This window comes from Myxine glutinosa, chromosome 2 (genome assembly GCF_964187855.1).
Source record: "Myxine glutinosa chromosome 2, kmMyxGlut1.1, whole genome shotgun sequence".
NCBI classification, from domain to species: domain Eukaryota; kingdom Metazoa; phylum Chordata; class Myxini; order Myxiniformes; family Myxinidae; genus Myxine; species Myxine glutinosa.
Genome location: NC_136262.1, coordinates 28,031,291 through 28,052,436, shown reverse-complemented (window position 1 = coordinate 28,052,436; position 21,146 = coordinate 28,031,291). Strand labels below are relative to the sequence as shown.

The window sequence follows — 21,146 nt, the reverse complement described above, 5'->3', positions numbered from 1 at the left end:
CCTCAAATTTGTTGTCTAAACCCTCAAATTTACTATCTAAACCCTCAAATTTATTTCCCATATTACTTAACCCGTCTCTCAATTTCTCACTGGTACCCCTCGCTTCGTCCCTCTGGGTGTCTATTTTACTTTCTAATCGCTCACCCATCTTTAGCATGAGGGCCTCCATTTGCACCATGAAGAGGTTCAAATTTACCGGCGACATTTGGTGCCGCTGCAACCTCGTGCGCGAGGGCACCATTTTGTGCGCCTGAAACCTCTGCAACCACATCCTCATTGCTCTCCTCTTCTCTCTTCCCCATATACATTTCCCTGGGGTCCTGGGTCGATTCTACCCCCCCCCCCCCTTCTAACTCTCCCACCGGCACCCGATTGCCTTGACTATCCATGACACGATTTTCAAATTTGGAATGTTTTAAATATAATTTTGGTCACTCGTAATTTTGAGTGCGCTAATCGCACTTCAGGTCCGAATCTCGCTCCTGACACCAATTGTTGCGGATCTCAACGTCGGGCCCTTTTCCCCTTAAGAAGGGGGGATTAATCCCCTTGTTTGTGACTGACCGACGTGAGTCCTCCAGGGAGGCAGGTGAGCAACCTCGTTCGAGACCGTGGTCAAGATGTTAATTGGCGAGTGGATGTCAGCCCGCGGCTCGAACCGTTAACAGAAACTAACCCGATTCTGAACGTTGGCCAAATCGTGCCACAGGTATTCAAAGAGGGAAATCACAAAGACGATCAGATGTGAGGAAACCAGAAGGTAAGGAAGAACAAATATAATTTACTAGCAGAAGTACCCGGCATTGCCGGGCGAGGGAGGGGAGGGGAACGGGGGGGAGGGGAGAAGAGTGGGAGGGGGAGGGGGAGAGGGGAGAAGAGGGGGGGATGGGGTGCGAGGGGGGAGAGGGGGAGGGGGAGGGGTGGAGGGAGTGGGGAGGGGGAGGGGAGGGGGAAAATGGGAGGGGGGGGAGGGGGCAAGGGGGGAGGGGAAGGGGGAGGGGTGAGGGGGGAGGGAAGAGGGGGGGATGGGGAGGGTGAGGGATGGGAAGGTGAGGGATGGGAGGGGGGAGGGGAGGGGGTGGGAGGGGGAGGGGCGGGGTGGAGGGGGAGGGGAGGGGAGGGGAAGGGGGGAGGGGGAGGGGGGGGACCCAGCAGAAGTACCCGGCATTGCCGGACGGGGGAGGGGAGGGGAGAAGAGGGGGGGAGGGGAGGGGGAAAAGGGAGGGGGAGGGGAGAAGGGTAGGGTGGAGGGGGTAGGATGGAGGGGGAAGGGAGGGGGAGGGGGAGGGGGAAGGGGGAAAAGGGAGGGGGAGGGGAGAAGGGGAGGGGGTAGGGTGGAGGGGGTAGGATGGAGGGGGAAGGGAGGGGGAGGGGGAAGGGGGAGGGGGGAAGGGAGGGGGAGGGGGAGGGGTAAGGGGGAGGGGGGAGGGGAGAGGGATGGGGGAGGGGAGGGGGAGGGGAGAGGATGGGGGAGGGGAGGGGGAAAGGGAGGGGAGGGGGAAAGGGAGGGGGAGGGGGAAAGGGAGGGGGAGGGGGAAAGGAGGGGGAGGGGAGGAGGGGGAGGGAAAGGAGGGGGAGGGGAGAAGGGGAGGGGGGAGGGGAGGGAGAGGGGAGGGGAGGAGTGAGGGGGAAGGGGGGAGTGGAAGGGGAGGGGGTAAGGTGGAGGGGGATGGAGGGAGGGGGGATGGAGGGGGAAGGGGGAGGGAAGGGGATGGCCAGTCAACAATGACGTTGCAGTTCTCATGGTCGGAGAGCAGCACAACAATTGCAGTTCTCATGGTCGGAGAGCAGCACAACAATCGGACATAGTCCTGCATATTCGCAACAGCACGAAGCGGCTTTTGGAGACTCACCGATCCTGTGACGTCCTCCAGTACCGGCGTTGCCGGGCGGGGGAAGGGAGACCCGTACATTCCCAACCCGTACATTCGCCCTCTCGACTCAAGCTCACTCGGACAAAAGCCTCGCACAAATTAGACCGTGAAGGCCCAATGGTCATGTCTATGCCACAAATCACGGGCGCACTGAATTTAAAATATATAGAACGCTCATACTCCGTGAAAAGTGAAGCCGCCATGTCGCCATCTTGGTCAGCACGACTCGACCAACTCGCTTCGCGGATCTCGTTTTGTGCGGCAATAAACTGCTCCAATCGGTTACGGAAGGGTTGTGGAAAGACGTTTCACAGCTGTTTCAAAGACATTTAATTCATATCGCACAAAATCGATACAAAACACGATCGCATAAAAGGTGAAAAAACGTGTGACGTGTGACAGGATGGAACATCACATGATCGCTCTGAGCGAATCAGTCTGGCGGCGGGAATGGAACATCACGTGATCGCTCTGAGTGAATCAGCGAGCTGCTCTGGAAACGGCTGAGATTAGCGGGTACTTCGCTGAAATGCGCTGAGGTAAATATGAATAAAAAATATGGATCTCGTCAAATATGGTCTCGGCCATGTTCGTCCCAGGCTCAATGGCTATGTCTATGCCAAATATCAAGTACGTGAGCCTCTCCGTTTAGGAGTCTATCGGTAACATTACACACACACACACACTCACACACACACACACACACACACACACACACACACACACACACACACACACACACTGTGTTTTATAGATATAGATTACTAATATTTACAAGTCAAAAGAAACCAAGGAGGAGGAAAAATACGAAAGCAATTTACAGAAGAGGAGGGCGACAGTGCAACACTAGCTTACCTATACAATCATACTTATACCCCAGGACAAGACACACAAAACAGACGACAGTCAGACTTACACCGGGATGATGACAGGAATGGCAGGAAGGGGGAGGAAGGTTCAGCTGGAGCAGGAGAACGGTCGGGCCGGGAGTGAGCAGCCGCCGCCCCTCCTCAGGCGTGTTCGCACGGCGGTTTCGCTTTGTAGCCGCGGCCGAAACCGCTGTCAACGCTCAAAGCTGCGGTGGTCAAAACTGCGGTTGGTTCAGCTCCGGTTGGTTCAGCTCCGGTTGGTTCAAAGCTGTGGTGGACTCCGGTGGAATGCTCACTCATCTGCTGCTGCTCACTCAACTCTCCTCTTTGACGCATCTCTCGGTGCCGGTGGGGGCTGATCCAATGGGTTTTATAACCCCACCCTCTTGAGCCATACCCACTCATCCTTGGTTGGTTGGCAAGGGCTTCCCTGGCTCCACCCTCTGATGACGAGGGGCGGGCCACGCCCGTAATGTAGCTCCTCGCCCTTCTTCTCCGAGGCTTGACCACGTGCGTAATGGCGGCAATGCAGTTGGCAATAGAGGCTTTGAGGGAATTGAAAGGGGATCTATCTTATTTCAATTCGGTGCAATGCAGTCAACTAATGGGAAACACAGCCTTAAACTAATACACATAATAAGGAAATAACTATTTAGAAGGGTATATGGTGGCCTACGTGCTTGTACATGGAATAACTAAGAGGACGACCTTTGACCTTTACACTATGGAGGTATTTACAAGGAATCATTACACTTACACAGGGTGATATTCACAACAATTACACAGGATTCTCAAATCCGCAACAATATATATATATATATATATATATATATATATTGTGACTGACGCGGCTTTAGATGTTATATTGACCGAGCGGTGGTGTATTTAACCGCGTCCGAACAGTTACTCCTGTCCTGCTCGTTACGTCGGGCCCTTTTCCCCTTAAGAAGGGGGGATTAATCCCCTTGTTTGTGACTGACCGACGTGAGTCCTCCAGGGAGGCAGGTGAGCAACCTCGTTCGAGACCGTGGTCAAGATGTTAATTGCCGAGTGGATGTCAGCCCGCGGCTCGAACCGTTAACAGAAACTAACCCGATTCTGAACGTTGGCCAAATCCTGCCACAGGTATTCAAAGAGGGAAATCACAAAGACAATCAGATGTGAGGAAACCAGAAGGTAAGGAAGAACAAATATAAATTACTAGCAGTAGTACCCGGCATTGCCGGGCGAGGGAGGGGAGGGGAACGGGGGGGAGGGGAGAAGAGTGGGAGGGGGAGGGGAGAGGGGAGAAGAGGGGGGGATGGGGAGGATGAGGGATGGGAGGGGGTGGGGGGGGGAGGGGTGGGAGGGGGGAGGGGTGGGAGGGGTGGGAGGGGGAGGGGTGGGAGGTGGGAGGGGGGAGAGGGGGAGGGGGAGGGGCGGAGGGAGTGGGGAGGGGGGAGGGGAGGGGGAAAATGGGAGGGGGGAGGGGGAGGGGGAAGGGGGAAGGGGGCAAGGGGGGAGGGAAGGGGGAGGGGGGAGGGGGGAGGGAAGAGGGGGATGGGGAGGGTGAGGGATGGGAAGGTGAGGGATGGGAGGGGGGAGGGGGGAGGGAAGAGGGGGGATGGGGAGGGTGAGGGATGGGAAGGTGAGGGATGGGAGGAGGGAGGGGGTGGGAGGGGGGAGGGGTGGGAGGGGGAGGGGCGGGGTGGAGGGGGTCCTGCTCGTTACGTTCACACTTACACAGGGGATAATGCAGGCAGGTAGGCCTTGAGGTGGATTGCTTGAGGGGGAGGCAAAGTCGGGAGGCAGCAGCTCGCAATTCCTCGTGGTTTTGGCGGGAAACCCTCCGTCGTGTATCCGCTGCGGTAGACGTCACGCGCTGGTTCGGCACACCTGCTCCTCTTCTTGGGGTGGAGCCATCTCCCTCCTTTCAGCGCGTCTCTCCAAAGCTGGTTTCCTTGCCGAGTACCTCTCCTCTTTGGCTTGGAGCGTTTCGCATCTCACCGCTCCTCTTGGTGCAGCCTCTTTGCTCATCTCCCAGGGTCATCTCGTAAAGCAGTCCCTTACAGTCGCTTTTATCACCTCGGGCGAAATCAAGCCGCCGGCTCCGAGGGCACGCCTACCGGGTCGCTCACCGCGGTGCCGATTGGCTGTTAGGGCTGGCTCACTCCTCCCCCCTTATGACGAGGTGGAGACACGCCTTTCTTCCCCAACCCTACCTCGTGGCCAATGGTGGTTGAAGAAAACCGCCCAAAATGCGGAAGGCAATTGGAAAGGAGGTTTTGGGGAAATTGGAAGGGCCCACGCTTATTTTGTTTGATACAATGCAAAGTCAATCTAGTGGGAAACACATATTTAGCCTCCATGGAATAAGGAAATACACTATTTAAAAGATATATCGTGACCTGCGTGTAAGTTTCATGGAATTAACTAGGACGACGGCTGCGACCATTATTTACATTACGAGGATGTTACCATACTTTTGTAACGTTCACATTGTAACGTTTCCACATTCGTTACACTTCCTCCAAAACCGTTACACTTCTCAAATTCGTTACACACTTCTCAAAATCGTTACACTGCACCCTCCTTTCTTCAGGTTCGTCCTCGGGCCTACTAAACTTTAACTTAGTGTGACACGTAGGTGTAATTCCCTCTACAATTAACCTGACCCTGAGTGTGACAATCTTAAAACACAAATAAGTATGTCCCCCTATTGCATTGCACCCTGTCTAACAGACTCAAGCCCACAGCTAACCGAATTACGGAATTATTCTCAAACTATACATTTACGGTGGGGAGCATTATTTACAATGACGTGATTTCTTATTTACAACGCAACCCAGGACCTGTGTTTTTTTTTCTTTTTTTTTTCTTTTTAGGGAACAAGAGAAAGAAATTCCTGTTGGGAGGGAGGAGACAGCACGCATTGCATCGATGCACCAGTACCAATACCACCAAAGCACCCAAAAGCACCAAAAGCACCACAAAGCACCAAAAGCACCACCCGGTGCGCAGTCACCATGGTTCATAATAAACACAACAAATCAACTGGTGGTGGTCTTCTCTTTCTCTGCTGGGCCGATGTTCTTCCCGACGTCTTCTGGCTTCATGCGGCCTAGTTGGAAATAATAAAAAGCACAACTTGTGTCCATTTTTATTTAGGGCCTCAGGGGCCAACTAAGGGTGGTCCACCTGTTTGGCATAGGTGCCACCTTACCGAGGTCCGCAAGCAAGATTCCCTGGCCACTATGGCCGGTCTCCAACAGAGGTTCCCTGCCCCAGAACCTGGGGTCCATCAAGTGGTACTTGGCCGCAGAACAGCGGTCCATACAGTGGTACATCAACGCAATGCATGCTGGTTCTGGGAATCTCGGGCGCACAATGGCCACCTCACGCATGCTCCCATCGGCACCCAATGGCGCACAGGTCATGTGGGAGACAAAAGAAAGACAATTGAGCGAGGGGTAAGGTCACAAGGGTACACGTCAATAAGGCAATGCAAGGTGAAATGCGTACGGAGGGCGAAGTGAGAAAGCTCGTCCCTACCGTACGTCACCCCCCGGTCACCTACCCTACCCTTGCCCTTGCCCTTACCCCATATGTACAAAATCTACACATTACCAATTCGTCACTACTGTCACGTCTTCCCCATATTTCCCCTATACCAAATTCGTCACCACAATCCCTCTACTTCAAAATTTGCCATTACCAATTCATCATCAATCCTCATAAGGAGGGAGAGATGGAATTAGGCACAATGTCACACCCACGTCATGATGCGTCTCACAATCCAAACATTTGCATCATAAAAAATAATCAAAACATGGCATGGTGTGGAGTACCTGTCACCTCAGGTGAGTGGATGCAGATGGTGCGAGGAGATCCTTCATCCTAACTATCCTCTAAATGATTTAACACACTTTACACTACCCGGGGTCTCTCCCTGCCAATCCATTGGCCAACTTACACTATGGGTTCTAAAAACCAATTCCCATTGACCAAACTGTGGTGCCTCTCAATTTGGGGTCTCACTCCCCCGATTCATCTCCCGGTGCTCTCGCACAATTTCTGGGCTGCGACGTCTAGCTCTCCCAACAGGTCTACCCACCTGCACACCTCCACCACTGTAGTTGCCACCCGAGCTTACCTAGCTCCTCACCCTAACCTATCTAACTGGGGCAGGCCCCTCCTGGCTCTGTCACCCCACTCGGTGCCCTCTGGCACTGGACTACCCAGGTCCGTCCTCCGGATCCTCAGGCCCCATCCACAACAACTACTACCGGCTCCCAGAGCCCACCTGCGGCCTCACCTGGCCGACATCCTTACAGTGGTGGAGTGCCCAACCAACTACACACACTAACAGGCTACACGCCCAGCCATTTCCACAACACTAATGCACCCATCCAAAGACCATTCTTTCACCCGCACCACAGATGCCAATATCCAACCACAATTTACCTGTACCCTCTACCTAACACTTACACTACCCGCCCCGGGTATCCGTGATGGGGGTCCACTCTTCCCCCATTCACACCTTCGCACCATCCACTCCACTCCACAATTTCCACCATTCTCACTCCACGACCATCCATTCCAATACTCCAGATATTCCACACTACCATTTATTCCACACAGCCACATACACCTATTGTTGCACACCTGTGCCCTCACACCTGGTGCCACCTGCACCCTCCTTTCTTCCTGGACCATTTGGTCAACACAATACGCAATCACCACTACTCCCTCATACACTGCTCCACACACCTGTTCAGTTGCACACCTGTGCAATCACACCTGTTCCATTCTCACCTGTTCAATCCTCACACACACGGCATCATCTCAGCTAACTACTCCCCTCTGAAACTTGCGCTTCCCAGTCGTCCCTTTAAACTATTGCGCTCCCACGTCATTATAATCCACACTAATCTACCTGCGTCCCCACTACAGGTATCAGTCACTAACTAAACTTAACGTTACCTAATGTCATCTTCGCTAGATCCCTACAATTATCCAAGCCCTCCCTGGCTCGGTTGTCATAGCCACCCCATAAACTATTGCGCATTTGCCCCCACGTCTGTGAGGGATGGTGGATTTGCCATCCCACCACATCGGGGGTCTCTCACTATCAATTTTGTTCGTCCAGATTCCAACCAATTCAAAAATTTTCCATTTACGGCCAATTCTACTCACTTTTCTAAATTTCGTTTTAAATCACTATCACTATCACCATCACCCGTCTACTTATTACATCCTCTCGGTGCGCCAATTCACATCTACAGCCCGGCTTCGTACAGCCGAGCAATGAACGCGGGTTCTTTTGTGCCAGCGGCTGGATACGTCCCGCATTTGTGGCAGGGACGTGGACTTACCCGTGCCGAGATCCCACGCACCACCTCGGCGTGGAGCCATCCAATGTCCCGATCTCGACCTGCCGGCACGTCTCAATAGAAAGTGGTCGCCATGACGACCCTTCCTATCCAGCTGCCCGCTCCGCCTAGTGGAGCCCGGACGCGGCCGTTCCAAGCGAGGCACAGCGTGGATCGCGTACGGCGGTTCTTTCGAAACCGCCGTGGTTCGGATCCCCGCTGGTCCTCGCGGCACGCGAAGCTGCCCGACGCGCACCGAGGGCCCGATTCGGCTATGTCGCCCTAACCGCTAAACCGGTTACCGTCGACGCTTCACCTGGACGCTTACATGCATACGCTACCCCTTTCTTGCTCATACATGCAGCCGTCTCCCTGCTCTTGGTCGTACCTTCTCTGCCACCTGCAAACTTTTTATTTGGTTAGTGAGCACCTCATCATGATTTGAACACAGACCCTGTACATATTCCATTACCTCCTCCTGGATTTCTCTCTTAGTTTCTGTCCGTCCCTTCTTAATTTCACTCACCTCTTCTTCCACTTCCTCTAGTTTTTGTTTAACCTCTTTTATTTCTCGGTGCGTCTCCTCAAGTTCGTCCTCTAGGGCTACCGTGACCGTCTCTATGTGCATCCTCACCTGCCGGTCCTTTGTCTCCATTATCTCTGTCACCTCGTCCACCCTCATTGTCAGTTCCTCCCGTACCATCTGACATTGCCTCTGTGTCGCTATCAAGTCATTTTTAATTTCTTTTTGTGTCACCTTTAACCCTCCGAGTACTGCAGTGTTCCTTTGAACCTGCTCCACTAACTTCGTTTGTCCCTCTGTCAGCTGTTCCACCTCCTCCGTCAGATCTTCTATTCCCCCTTGTAACTTTGCCGTATTATTTCTCACCTCTTTCTCCATACGCTTCTCACCTCGCTTTACCTCCTCGCGCAGCCCCGAAACCTCCTCACTTACCCCTCGTCGTATTTCCTCCATCTCCTTTGTAGATGCCACCCTCATCTGTCCCAATTCATCCCTCTGAGCATCCAGTTTGGTTTCTACCCCGATTTTCACCTCCTCTATCTGTTCTCCCATTTGTTTGATTTCTCGGGCGGATTGCTCTCCTATCTCCCGCAATTTGCCTTCCATCCTATTTTCTAACCCCATTAACCCATTTTTCACCCCCTCTAACTGATTCTCCTGGGCAGCCATTCTGTTTTCCACCCCCGTTAACCCATTCTTTACCTCTTTTATCCCGTTGTCTAACCCCTCAAAATTATTGTCTAACTTCCCAAATTTCTTGTCTAACTCCTCAAAATTATTGTCTAACTTCCCAAATTTCTTGTCTAACCCCTCAAAATTATTGTCTAACTTCCCAAATTTCTTGTCTAACCCCTCAAAATTATTGTCTAACTTCTCACCGGTACCCCTCACTTCGTCCCTCATTACCCCCATTTGCCCCATAATTCTGCTTTCCATTTCTTCGCTATTCTTGTCCATAAGGGCCTTCATTTGTATAAAAAAAAGGTTCAAATCCACCAACGGCGCTGCTACGGTCGCGGCAAAATTTGGTGCCGCTACACCCACGTGCGTGAGGACGCCACTTTGCGCGTCTGATACTTCCGCAACCACATTGCTATTTTTCTCCTCCTCCCTTTCCTCCACATACATTTCCCCGAGGTCCTGGGTCGATTCCACCCTGTCTATCTCTCCCACCGACATCCGATCGCCTTGATTGTCCATGGCGCGATCTCAAAATTCGGGTTTTGCTTTATAAAACAAAATAAATTTCGGCAGCTTGTAATTTTGAGCGCGTTAAGCGCGCTTCGGGTCCGATTTCGGGTCCGATCTCCCTCCTCGACACCAATTGTTACTCTAATAGTACAATTGGTGTTCCAAAATTTGGGCCTAACAAATTTAGTCCCAGGTCCGAATCCCACTCCTGACACCAATTGTTACTGACGCGGCTTTAGATGTTATATTGACCGAGCGGTGGTGTATTTAACCGCGTCCGAACAGTTACTCCCCGATTAGAACCCGATTCCACCCGACGTTGACCAGATCGCCCCACAGATATTCAATCGGGAAACCTCTAAAGCGACCGAAAGAGAATGAAAAAGAAGAAGAAGAATACGGAGGAAGAACAGATTTATTATACACACACAGCAATGGATGGAAGAAGCAGTAACACAGCGAATCGTTAACTTACACTATTCATTTTTACTTAACCCCAAGACAACGAGCAGGACAGGACGTTCACACTTACACAGGGGATAATGCAGGCAGGTAGGCCTTGAGGTGGATTGCTTGAGGGGGAGGCAAAGTCGGGAGGCAGCAGCTCGCAATTCCTCGCGGTTTTGGCGGAAAACCCTCCGTCGTGTATCCGCTGCGGTAGACGTCACGCGCTGGTTCGGCACACCTGCTCCTCTTCTTGGGGTGGAGCCGTCTCCCTCCTTTCAGCGCGTCTCTCCAAAGCTGGTTTCCTTGCCGAGTACCTCTCCTCTTTGGCTTGGAGCGTTTCGCATCTCACCGCTCCTCTTGGTGCAGCCTCTTTGCTCATCTCCCAGGGTCATCTCGTAAAGCAGTCCCTTACAGTCGCTTTTATCACCTCGGGCGAAATCAAGCCACCGGCTCCGAGGGCACGCCTACCGGGTCGCTCACCGCGGTGCCGATTGGCTGTTAGGGCTGGCTCACTCCTCCCCCCTTATGACGAGGTGGAGACACGCCTTTCTTCCCCAACCCTACCTCGTGGCCAATGGTGGTTGAAGAAAACCGCCCAAAATGCGGAAGGCAATTGGAAAGGAGGTTTTGGGGAAATTGGAAGGGCCTACGCTTATTTTGTTTGATACAATGCAAAGTCAATCTAGTGGGAAACACATATTTAGCCGACATGGAATAAGGAAATACACTATTTAAAAGATATATCGTGACCTGCGTGTAAGTTTCATGGAATTAACTAGGATGACGGCTGCGACCATTATTTACATTACGAGGATGTTACCATACTTTTGTAACGTTCACATTGTAACGTTTCCACATTCGTTACACTTCCTCCAAAACCGTTACACTTCTCAAATTCGTTACACACTTCTCAAAATCGTTACAATATATATATATATATATATGGCAGGCAGGCGGACGACGGCAGGCGGTGCTTATCGCTCCCAGCAAGGTGCAGCAGCAGCTGTATGGGACACCTTGCTGGCGGTTCTCCACTGATGATATGAAGGTCGCATAATGACTGATATATATATATATATATATATAAAATTATATATATAAAGACACACACACACACACACACACACACACACACACACACACACACACACACACACACACACACACACACACACACACACACACACACACACACACACTGTATACACTTTTTAAAGTGCAGAACAATAAAATTTAAATCTTTATTGTACAGTGTCTATATAATCTTTATTGTACTTGGATCCTGAGTTAGAATCCCGGTCAATCGTTGAATTAACGCCAGAGGGGTTGACTCAGCCTGTCATCCTTCCGAGGTCGGCAAATTGAGTACCAGCTTGCTGGGATTAATGTCCCGGTGTGTGCCCCGGTTTAGAATAGGTACACCATATCCCAGCATGACGTCAGAGGCGACTAAAGGGTTGGCGTCAGGAAGGGCATCTGGCCATAAAAACATTGCCTCAAAAAGGGAACCATGATGATTGTCACGGGGCCCGCTTGGCTAACCCCCGCATTTTTTTTTTTTTTTTACACCCTTTAGACCCCTTAAGATCTTTACGTGCTTTGGACTGCTTTGACCCATTATACCCTTTCGACACTTTAAGACTCCTTCGGCCTTTTAGACTTTAGACCTGTAGACCTGATTAGAGCATTTCAACCCCTTTTACCCTTTCGACTCTTAACTACTTTTGGAACATCCTCTTTAGACCCATTTAAGACATTTTAAGACCCATTTAGATACTGTAGACCCTTTAAACATTGTATAACTCACAGTGCCTTCATAAAGTGTTCACACCCCTCGACTTTTTTCACATTTTGTTCTGTTACTGCCCGAATTTAAAATGGATTAATTTGAGATATTTTTGCACATAATAACCCATAATGTCAAAGTGGATCTTTTTTTCGAAAGATAATGAAAAATGAAATGTAGAAATATGTAATTTACAAAAGTATTCAACCCCGTGAGGCACTACTTCATGAGGCACTTCGTGGCAGTGACTACAGCTTCGAGTCTTCTTTGGTATGTCTGTATCAGCCTTGCACATCTGGATTTAGGGAGTTTCTCCCATTCTTCTTTGCAGATTTGCTCAAGCTCTATCAAGTTTTTTTTATGGGGAGCGTCGGTGAACAGCAATCTTCAAGTCTTTCCATAGATTCTCCATGGGATTCAAGTCTGGGCTTTGGCTGGGCCACTCAAGGACTTTCAGGTTCTTGTTCTGAAGCCATTCCAGTGTTGCTTTGGCTCTATGCTTGTGGTCATTGTCCTGTTGGAACGTAAATCTTCCCGGCAGTCTAAGATCTTGCACTCTGAAGCAGGTTCTCCTCGATAATTTGCGTGTATTTTGTTCCGTTCATTGGTCCCTCTATCCATACAGGTGGACGCAGGTGGACTCCAATCAAGTTGTAGAGACATTCCAAGGATGATCAAAGGAAATTGGATGCACCTGAGCTCAAATTTAGTGTCATTGCAAAGAGGTTGCATACTTTTTGATCCAAGTCATTTCAGTTTTTCACTTTTAATCTATTTGTAAAAAATTCTAAAAACAAAAATTCAACTTTTTGGGAATGTGTAGATAAGTGACAAAAATTAAAATTTAATCCATTTTTAATTCAGGCTGTAATGCAACAAAATGTGAAAAAACTCAAGGGGTGTGAATACTTTCTGAAGGCAATGTATACCCATAGACACTTTAGACCCCTTATGACCCTTTTAAACCCCTATAGTCTCTTTGGATGCCTTAGAGCTTAGACCCTTTCGACCTTTTCACCCCCTTAGACCTGAAGGCCCCTTTAGACTATTGACCCTTTTCAACTATTTAGACCCTGTAGACCCCATCTAAAGCCTAACTACTATTGGAATGTACCATTTAGAGTCCAGACCATCTACATTCTTCCTGTCCCATTTAGATGCACAACACACAAATATCTATATAGTCTTCTTGCAAAACACAGACTTTTTAAGCAAGTAATGCGCAATCTCTGTACCTTCCCGGATGGTGAGTACTCTACAAAAATCCTAATACTTTTGAAAGGTATTCTACATTTACACGAGAAAGCTCACCTGTTATGGAAACAGCATTTGAGACGAGTTTACTTGCATTCCAAAGCGAAGCCACAATCGGAATCGCAATAACAATATATGCTTCAACCTCATTTTTCAGTGTAACAGAATCCGAATGTTGTTATTGATAGGCTACCAGTGTACCACGTTCTGTTGTGTGGGTCATAATTTAAGCTTATTTTGCAAATCACGTTCCTGCAGGCTGCAGTTCTGCAAAGGTATGTCATGAGTATAACAATTAACAAACACCTCAGGATGCACTGTAGGTTGAATGACGCGCTGTGGCTCCGCCCACTGCCTCAGCGTGCACTGAAGGTGAATGACGCGTTGTAGCACCGCCCCCCGCACGGTGTCTCAGTGTGCACTGTAGGTTGAATGACGCGTTGTAGCACCGCCCCCCGCACGGTGTCTCAGCGTGCACTAAAGGTGAATGAAGCGTTGTGGCTCCGCTTACTGCCTGGTGGAATCGGCTCACGCAGAGCCCAAATCGCTGGTGTCAGGCTCTGTCACCATGAGTAAAGGTGAAGGCTCGGAGGACATGAAGGAGCCGAGCAGGTAAGCTGAACCGTGCGTCCGTGGTGAGGGATACAGGAGGGAGTCGTGTCTATAAATTTGATCCGCAGGTATACACGTCTTGAGTCCAATACTCCAAATGGACTTCGAAAGCGTCCATAAAATGAACAGTGAGGTTGTTTGATTCCCTCTCTATATTATATAACTGCGCAATTTGCACGTTTCCATAAAGCTTCTTTTGTTCCGTTTTATTTTGTTTCCATTTTAAAGTCACTTCCTCACGTGTCTGTCGGCACCTGGACACCTCCATGTTATTGCTCACATGACCGAGTCTGTGACTTTGAATTAAACTTTAATTTATTTTTTGTTTCCAATGATCTTATGATCCCACCACTGACATACTGTTTGTCTGTCAACTGCAGCCCTACAGTGGGAATGAAGCAGAGAAGTTTGGAATTTATTCACCAAAAAAGTTAGTTTCGCGTGAACTACTCGTTTCCCAAACGGAATACCACAAATTGCTAAACGTGACGTCATGGGACCTATACTACCAATAGCGGGAAAACTGAAAATATATCAATCTGAGTTTGTTAGATTCTCAAAAGTTTATTTAAAAAGAGGAAGTTGGCATGATAGTTCCATTTTTTTGAGCTATATATTTATTACGTACACAATTGCGGCAGAAATTTCTGAGCACCCCCCCCACCCCCCCTTCTGACCCCCCAACCCCCTTTTTCCATGTTTCATGTATATTTGCAGAAAGCAACTAAAGGTCTAGTTTGTGATGTAAAATTATGAACGAGACATTTGTCTTGCTATCTAGTTCCGTTAACTCATAGGCAACTTCTGGTGATATTCATGATCAGACTTCTCCCTCCAAACATCCCTATTCCGCACTCCTTCCCGAAGCTCTGGCAAAGACAGTTTCAGTTGAAGCTTTTACTCAATCCACCCAGCACATACAGTGCCCACCATAAGTATCGGAACAGTAAAGCCAACTTTGTTATTGTCGTGAAAAATTGGATTTGAGATCAAAAGATGAATATGAGGCAAGAGTACAGAAGGTCAGCTTTTATTTCTTGGCATTTCTATGTGTGCAGTGTCTAAAGAAAGTCTACAGCCCCTTTCAAATTTTTCACCTTTTCTTGCCTTATAGCCTGGAATTAAAACGCATTAAATAAGACTTTTTCCACCTTTATTTACACATCGTAATCCACAACCTCCAAGAGAAAAACAAATTCTACAAATTTCAGAAAATAAATTAAAAATACAAAACAAGAATATTGTCCTGTCACTCGGCGATATAAGACCACTGAGTGACGGATGACCGATGAATTTTACTCCCGAGGCAGCAGCCCGAAAATTGGCTGTACTTTTTATGGCACGCGGGACAGAAGGTGGCGAGGTGCTTACCTGAACGAAGCATACAGTTTTATTCTCTGACCCACAAACAAATAAACACACAAGACAAATGAAAGTACCACAATAATGATGTCAACATACTGATTGAAAGTAAACCGTGGCTCGTCGGCTACCCACCTTGGCATACACGGCTTACACGACACTGCTGGTAACTCCCTTCAGTCGTAAAAGCTGATGTGCCGTTGCACCTCCAGATCACCACGGATTGCAAAAATATTTTGCATATGTTGTAACAACATGAAATGGAACACTTTTAGCACCCAGACAGAAAAATGTGCTGGAAATGTCTATTTTGATGCACCCTAACCTTCAGCATATTGTTACAGATCTGGGGGACGGCACTCCCGTTAGCAAGGGCAGGTGGGGGGGGGGGGGGGTTAATCCCCTTGTCCTGTTAAGCTGGCCGTCTCTGTCGGTCCTGGAAGTATGACGTCACTGATGGCCGAAGGTACGTAGGGTCGTAAGCCCAATTAGTCTTAATACCTAAGTATTACCACCGGCCGTCAGCAAGGAAATACTCCTGCCCGTGCCGCAGTGTAATTGATGGATTGCGCCGAGTGAGCGAACTGCGGCGCGGGCCGTTAACAATGACTAAACCCGATTGCAAAGCGGTTCGGCCAAAATCGCGCCACAGGAACTCAATGGGGGAATCACTAAAGCGATCGGACGAGAAGGAAACCAAACGTGTAAGAAATAACAGGGATCCATTAATTATTTACACAAAAACCAAAACCAAGGAAGAGCAGGACGAAAGTAATATACAAAAAATGGAAGGAGCAGAAGGACACAGAGCAATTCCTTAGAACAAGCTTAACTTATTCCCACAGGACAATACAAACAGACTCACATGAATAGGGAATTGCAGGCAGGAATGGCTGGCCAAAGGATGAGGTTCAGGTCCGTGCAGAACGGCAGGGCTGGAGGCGAGCGGCCGCCGACTCCCCGCACTCTCCGTTGCTCGCGGCAGCGCGTCAAAGCTTCACGCGGCAGTGGGTTGTTTGAAGCAGCGTCTCTCTCTCTCTCGCGTCTCTGAAGCTCTCTCCTCCTCTCTCGTAAATTGCTCAACACTCAAGCGCCTTTCCCATAAGAACTTGCAAGCTCACCACTCCACAGAACTGTGGTGGGGGCTTCGCGCAACGGGTTATATGGCCACCCCCGTGGAACCCTCTCGAACCTCCTCGATCTTTCTGCCCCCGCCCTCTCAAGCCATGCCCACTGAGCCTTGGTTGGTCGGCAAGGGCTGGCTGACTCCACCTTTGATGGCGAGGGCTCCCTGGCTCCACCTTGTATGACGAGGTGGGGCCACGCCCCTCCTCTCCGATCCTGGCCTCGTGGGCAATGGAGTTTTGGAGCGAGCGGTAAGGCGGATGCGGCTGGCAGAGGCGCTTTGGGGAAATTGAAAAGGGGAACTATCTTATTTGTTTGATGCAACGCAGTCACTATTGGAAACACAGCCTTACCTGAAACACATAATAATGATATAACTACGAAAGGGCCTATGATTTGCTATGTGTTGCAATGTGGACTAACAAAGGTGCAATTATTTCATTTAACAGCCAATTAAGGGGAAATGTACACAGGGTATTTATAAGGGAATTTACTACTAAATTTACATGTGAAGGTTCTAAAAACCGCAACACAGCACCCTCATTCCTCACAGCACGTCTCAGGCCAACAAAACTTTAACTTCGTGTGACACGCAGGTGTAATACCCTCTACTATTAACCTTACCCTGAGTGCGACAGTTTTAAAACACAATTAAATATGTCACCCTGCTACGTTGCATCCTGCCTAACAGATTCGCACCCACAATTAACCGAATTGCGGAATTATTTTCAAACTAAACATTGACGGTGGGGAGCATTATTTACAAGTGACATTAATTCGTATTTACACTGCAACCCAGGACTCATTGTCTTGGAAACATTCTTGGAACATTCTTGGATTGGAACTTGGAACATCTTGGAACAACTTGGATCTTGGAACAACATTCGTGGAAACAAGAAGAATCCTGTGGGAGGGAGGAGAAAGCATGCACTGCATCGATACACCACCTCACATGCCCGGGGATGCAGAATTTTATTGTAATGCATCCCCGAGCATGCAAGCACCAAAGCACCAATCAAAGCACCAATCAAAGCACCAATAAAACAACTGATGGTCTTCTTTCTGCTCTGCTGCTCCCTCTGATGGCCGTTGTCTCTTCCAGATGTTGTCGTTCTTGTGGCTTGCTGCCTATTTGCAATAATAATAAATAAAAAAGCACAAAACATGTCAATTTTATTTATGGCCCACAGGGGCCAACTATGGGTGGTCCACCTGTTGGGCAAAAAGGGGCCACCACTCCGTGGTCCGCAAGCAAGATCTTCCTGGGCCATCGTGGCCGGTCCCAGCAGAGGGGCCATGCCAAAAACGTGTGGTCCATAAGTGGTGCTCGGCCACAGAACCGTGGTCCATATGGTGGTGCATGGCCGCAAGATGTGCGGTCCATAAGTGGTGCATCGATCCAGGCAGCTGGCAGCGGGGGCTCGGGCACACAAATGCGGCTTCCCCACGCTCTCCCTCAGTGCCCAGAGAGCACGGTCCATAGGGGGAGGGGGGTGGGGGGGGGGGGAGGAAGACAAAGCAGAGTCAGCGAGGGCAAGGGCGCAAGGGGACACATCAATCAAGGTAATGCAGAGTGAGGCGCGTCTGGAGAGCGAGCGGAGAAATCTCGTCCCTAACGTACGCCACCCCACCTGTCACATACTCTACCCTTGCCCCTCACCCCGTATTTACAAAGCAATTTACAAATTCGTCACTGTCGTCTCGTCTTCCCCATATCTCCCCTAATACCAAATTCGTTACAATCCCTCTAAACCAAATTTGCCATCATCCAATTCCTCATCAATTCCTCTTAAGGAGGAAGAGATGGAACAACCAGCACAATGTCTCACCCACGTCATGATGCGTCTCACATTTCCAAAACATTTGCACAAAAAAACCAAAAAAAAACAATGGCATGGTGTGGAGTTACGTCATCACCTCAGGTGAGTGGATGTAGACGGTGCGAGGAGATTTTAAATCCTAACTACTTCCGAAATGACATTAACACACCTTACACTACCCGGGGTCTTTCCCTGCCAAACCATTGGCCGTCTTACACTATGCGGTTCTATAAACCAAACTCCCCTTGACCAAACTGGTGCTCATCAATTTGGGGTCTCACTCCCCCGATTCAACTCCCTGTGCCTTTGCACAATTTCGGGGCTGAGTCGTGTGGCTCCCCTAGCAGGTCTACTCACCTGCACACCTCCGCCACTGCAGTTGCCTCCGAGCTAACCTGCTCCTTCCCCTAACCTATCTAACTGGGGAAGGCCCTCCCTGGCACTTACCCCCTCGGTGCCCTCTCTGGCACTGGGCTACCCGGGTCCGTCCTCCGGATCCTCGGGCCCCATCCACAACAACTCTACCGCCTCCCAGAGCCCACCTGCGGCCTCACCTGGCCGACATCCTCACAGTGGCGGAGTGTCCAACCAACCACACACACTAACAGGCCACACGCCCAGCCATTTCCACGTCACTAATGCACCCATCCAAACACCATTCTACCACACGCACCACAGATGCCAATATCCAACCACAATTTACCTATACCCTCTACCTACTTTTAAACTGCCCTCCCCGGGTATTCGTGATGGGGGTCCATCTTCCCCATCCACTCCCTTCGCACCAACCACTCCACTCCACGTTTCCACCATACTCACGCCACACCATCCATTCCATACTCCATGTATCCCAGACCATTCATTTCATCCAACCATTCTCTGCACACCTGTGCTTCACTTGCACACCTGTGCTCACACACACCTGGTGGCTCTTGCACCCTCCTTTCCTCCTCGGCTTCTTCATTCAATTCAATGCCATTCGCTCAATACAACTCACAATCACAATTATTCACTCATACACTGCTCCATACACTTTCACGCTCAATACAACTCACAATCACTTCACACTTTTCACAATACGCTGCTCCATACCCTTTCAACACACACACACAGCATCATCTGATCTACCTGGTGCCCTTCTAAAACTCGCGCTTCCCAGTCGCCCCTTATACTATTGCGCTCCCTCGTCGTTATAATCCATATAACCTATTCTACGTACCCTACTACTTGTACAACGTCACTACTTAATTTTACAGTTACCTATGGTCATTTTTCTAGATCCCTATACAATTATCCAAACCCTCCCTCGGCGAGCTTACACTGCCATAACCCCATAATCTATAGCTCATGTGCCCGGGGGATGCGAGGGATGGTGGATTTACCATCCTTGCACATCGGGCATCTCCCACTATCAATTTTGCCATCAAATTCCAATTCTGGCATCAAATTTTCCAATCATCTGCCAATCAAATTTTGCTCAACAATTTTGCCAATCACCAATTCCCTATCCCCACCATCGTCCATTATTCTGAGTCTCGGTGCGTCGTTACATGCTCAAAGCTCAGCTTCGCCAAGCCGAGCAATGAACGTGGGTGGTTTGTTTCCTGCAGTTGGATCCGTCCGGCACTCAGTTCAGGGGAGGGGGTTTGCTCGGGCCGAGATTCCACGGTCCACCTCGGCGCGGAGCATTGCGGTCTCCTGCCCGATGGTCCAATCTTGCCCGGCCGGAACGCCGCAACCACAAGGGGGTGCCGTGCCGGCCCTTCCTACCTTCCCTCGAACCGGGCCGGTCGCCTTGTCCGGCCAAGCCCGGACTCGACCGTGCGGGGCGAGCCCCGGCCCGGATCGTGCACGATGCTCCGAAGAGAAGCGCCGCTGCACCGATCCCCGCCGGCTCCCGCAACAAACAAAGCGCACCGCGCACCGAGTGCCCGCGTCAGCTAAACGTCAGCCTAACCGCTATCCTGTTTAGCGTCGATGCTCCCCATACATACTCACACCACTCGTTCCTTTTCCTCCTCACACATCCAGGTGTCCCCATACACTTCGTTATTGTACTTCCTCTTACACACCACCCAGGTACACTCAATCCACTTACAGACTTCGTTACACACCTGACCACCACACACCTTGGCACACACTCGTCAATCGCACACTTCATCAAGACACCTCCTCGCGCCCACTCCTCGGTCACATCCTCTGTGACAACCAGGGGTGTGCACTCTTTTGCACACCCAATCACGCGCTTCAATGTGCCCTCTCGCACCCGCGCCACCACCAACTCAGATGTACATTCCCACACACGCTCGACCATTCCAGGTGTGCATTCTTTCTCACTTGCCACAACCGACTCGCACTCCATGTCACTCTCACCACCATACTCTGTCGTGCATTCACTCTCACTCTTGGCAGCGCACTCACTCCTCGGCGCACACTTTTTCCTCACACACACCTCCGTTCCACACCTTTCTCATGCAACTTCTGGCGCACCCTCTCCCGTTACGTCCTCCGTAACACTCACCACAGGTGTGCACTGTTCTGCACACCCAATCATCACCGCACACCCTTGCTCACCAATACCTCTTGCATTCCCCATAATCGGACCTCCTTGCACACATCCTATTTCCACACACTCTGCACCTGTCGCACACCTCACCAGCGGCCTCTCATGAACGCCTGGGTCTAGCCCAACACCCAAGCTCACTGAATCTCCCCTCACACCATATACATTCCCGAGCATATTGCCACGCACCTCGGCACCTCTTCTCTTCCGCTCCTCCTCCGCCACCTGCAAACTCTTTATTTGGTCAGTAAGCACATCATCACGCTGTGAGCACAAACCTTGTACCAATTCCATCACCTCCTCCTTTATCTCCTTTTTAGTCTCCCTCCGTCTCTTCTTAATTTCACTTACCCCCTCTTCCACTTCCTC

At 50.1% G+C, this 21,146-nt stretch overlaps 1 protein-coding gene across 2 annotated transcripts in view; it reads left to right on the top strand.

The window, feature by feature from the left end:
* Nucleotides 1-13,754: 13,754 nt before the first annotated feature.
* The window catches only part of LOC137421956 (WD repeat-containing protein 7-like), a 523,854-nt gene continuing 516,462 nt past the window's right edge, over nucleotides 13,755-21,146 (top strand). Inside the window, exon 1 of one of the 2 annotated variants that reach the window (XM_068108572.2) lies at nucleotides 13,755-13,907. In XM_068108572.2, the coding sequence (XP_067964673.2) occupies nucleotides 13,783-13,907 (125 nt within the window). In that variant the 5' untranslated portion in view covers nucleotides 13,755-13,782. The remainder of the gene's footprint in view (nucleotides 13,908-21,146) is intronic. The other variant, XM_078773034.1, reaches the window with a different exon arrangement.